This window comes from Bison bison, unplaced genomic scaffold (genome assembly GCF_000754665.1).
Source record: "Bison bison bison isolate TAMUID 2011002044 unplaced genomic scaffold, Bison_UMD1.0 scf7180017864150, whole genome shotgun sequence".
Classification (NCBI taxonomy): domain Eukaryota; kingdom Metazoa; phylum Chordata; class Mammalia; order Artiodactyla; family Bovidae; genus Bison; species Bison bison.
The window spans coordinates 194,552-195,321 of record NW_011494722.1 but is presented as its reverse complement, the minus strand read 5'-3'; the positions used below and the strand labels follow the sequence as shown (position 1 = coordinate 195,321).

The 770-nt window shown below is 64.4% G+C and overlaps 1 protein-coding gene across 1 annotated transcript in view; it reads right to left on the bottom strand.

The window, feature by feature from the left end:
* Nucleotides 1-770, bottom strand: part of FLT4 (fms-related tyrosine kinase 4) — a 41,638-nt gene that overhangs the window by 21,466 nt on the left and 19,402 nt on the right. Inside the window, 3 exon segments of the mRNA XM_010840931.1 lie at nt 35-101; nt 104-196; nt 285-439. Coding sequence (XP_010839233.1) covers nt 35-101; nt 104-196; nt 285-439 — 315 coding nt within the window.

The following is a 770-nucleotide window of genomic DNA, read 5'->3' as shown; positions in this document are numbered from 1 at the left end:
GGAAGTAGGGGAGGCGGGGTGGAGCTACACTCACAGGCTGCGCTGGCTGAAGGTCCTGCAGGGCGTCCACGGCCGCCAGTGCCACTGGATGCCAAGAGAGGGGGCACCCCGTAGGCTGTGCAGGTGAGGGCCTGGCGACTATGGCGGGAGTAGATGCTGGGAGAGGAGGCCTCCTTTTCGTGGATGTGGGGGGGTACTGGAGACACAGGCAGACAGCCAGTCAGTCAGCACACCCCCAGACACCCCCCTGTCCCCTCCCCCTCTCCTGCTCCACCCACACCTACCATTCACCACCAGCTCTAGGCTGATGTTACGCCTCAGGCCAGCCGCGGTGTTCCACAGGGCCAGGGTGTAGATGCCCGCACTGGCCTCTGTCACCTCCTTGAGCACCAGAACATGGGGACTGTGGCGCCCGGACACTGCCTTTCTGTCCTTGTACCTGGCCCAGGGAAGGAGTTCAGGGGGCTGTGTGACCTCCGCCCCAGCCCTGTCCTGTCCCTTCTTCTCTGAAGCGCCCCAGCCCTGACCGCTAGAACATGGTCAGGAAGTGGGAGAGGCCTCCCCGCCCCAGACGTGCTTCTGGGATGAGCAGCAGGGGTGAGGGCTGTGGCAGCCGACTCTGGACTGGGGAACAGACAGCTGCGCAGATGGTCCTTGGGCTTGAGCTGCAAGGGCTCACAACACCCCCAGGCTCAGGACCAATGAGAGTCCCCAGGGGCCCTTGTCTCTGCCATAGGCTTCACGGGGCTGTGCTGTGAAGGAGGGGAGGA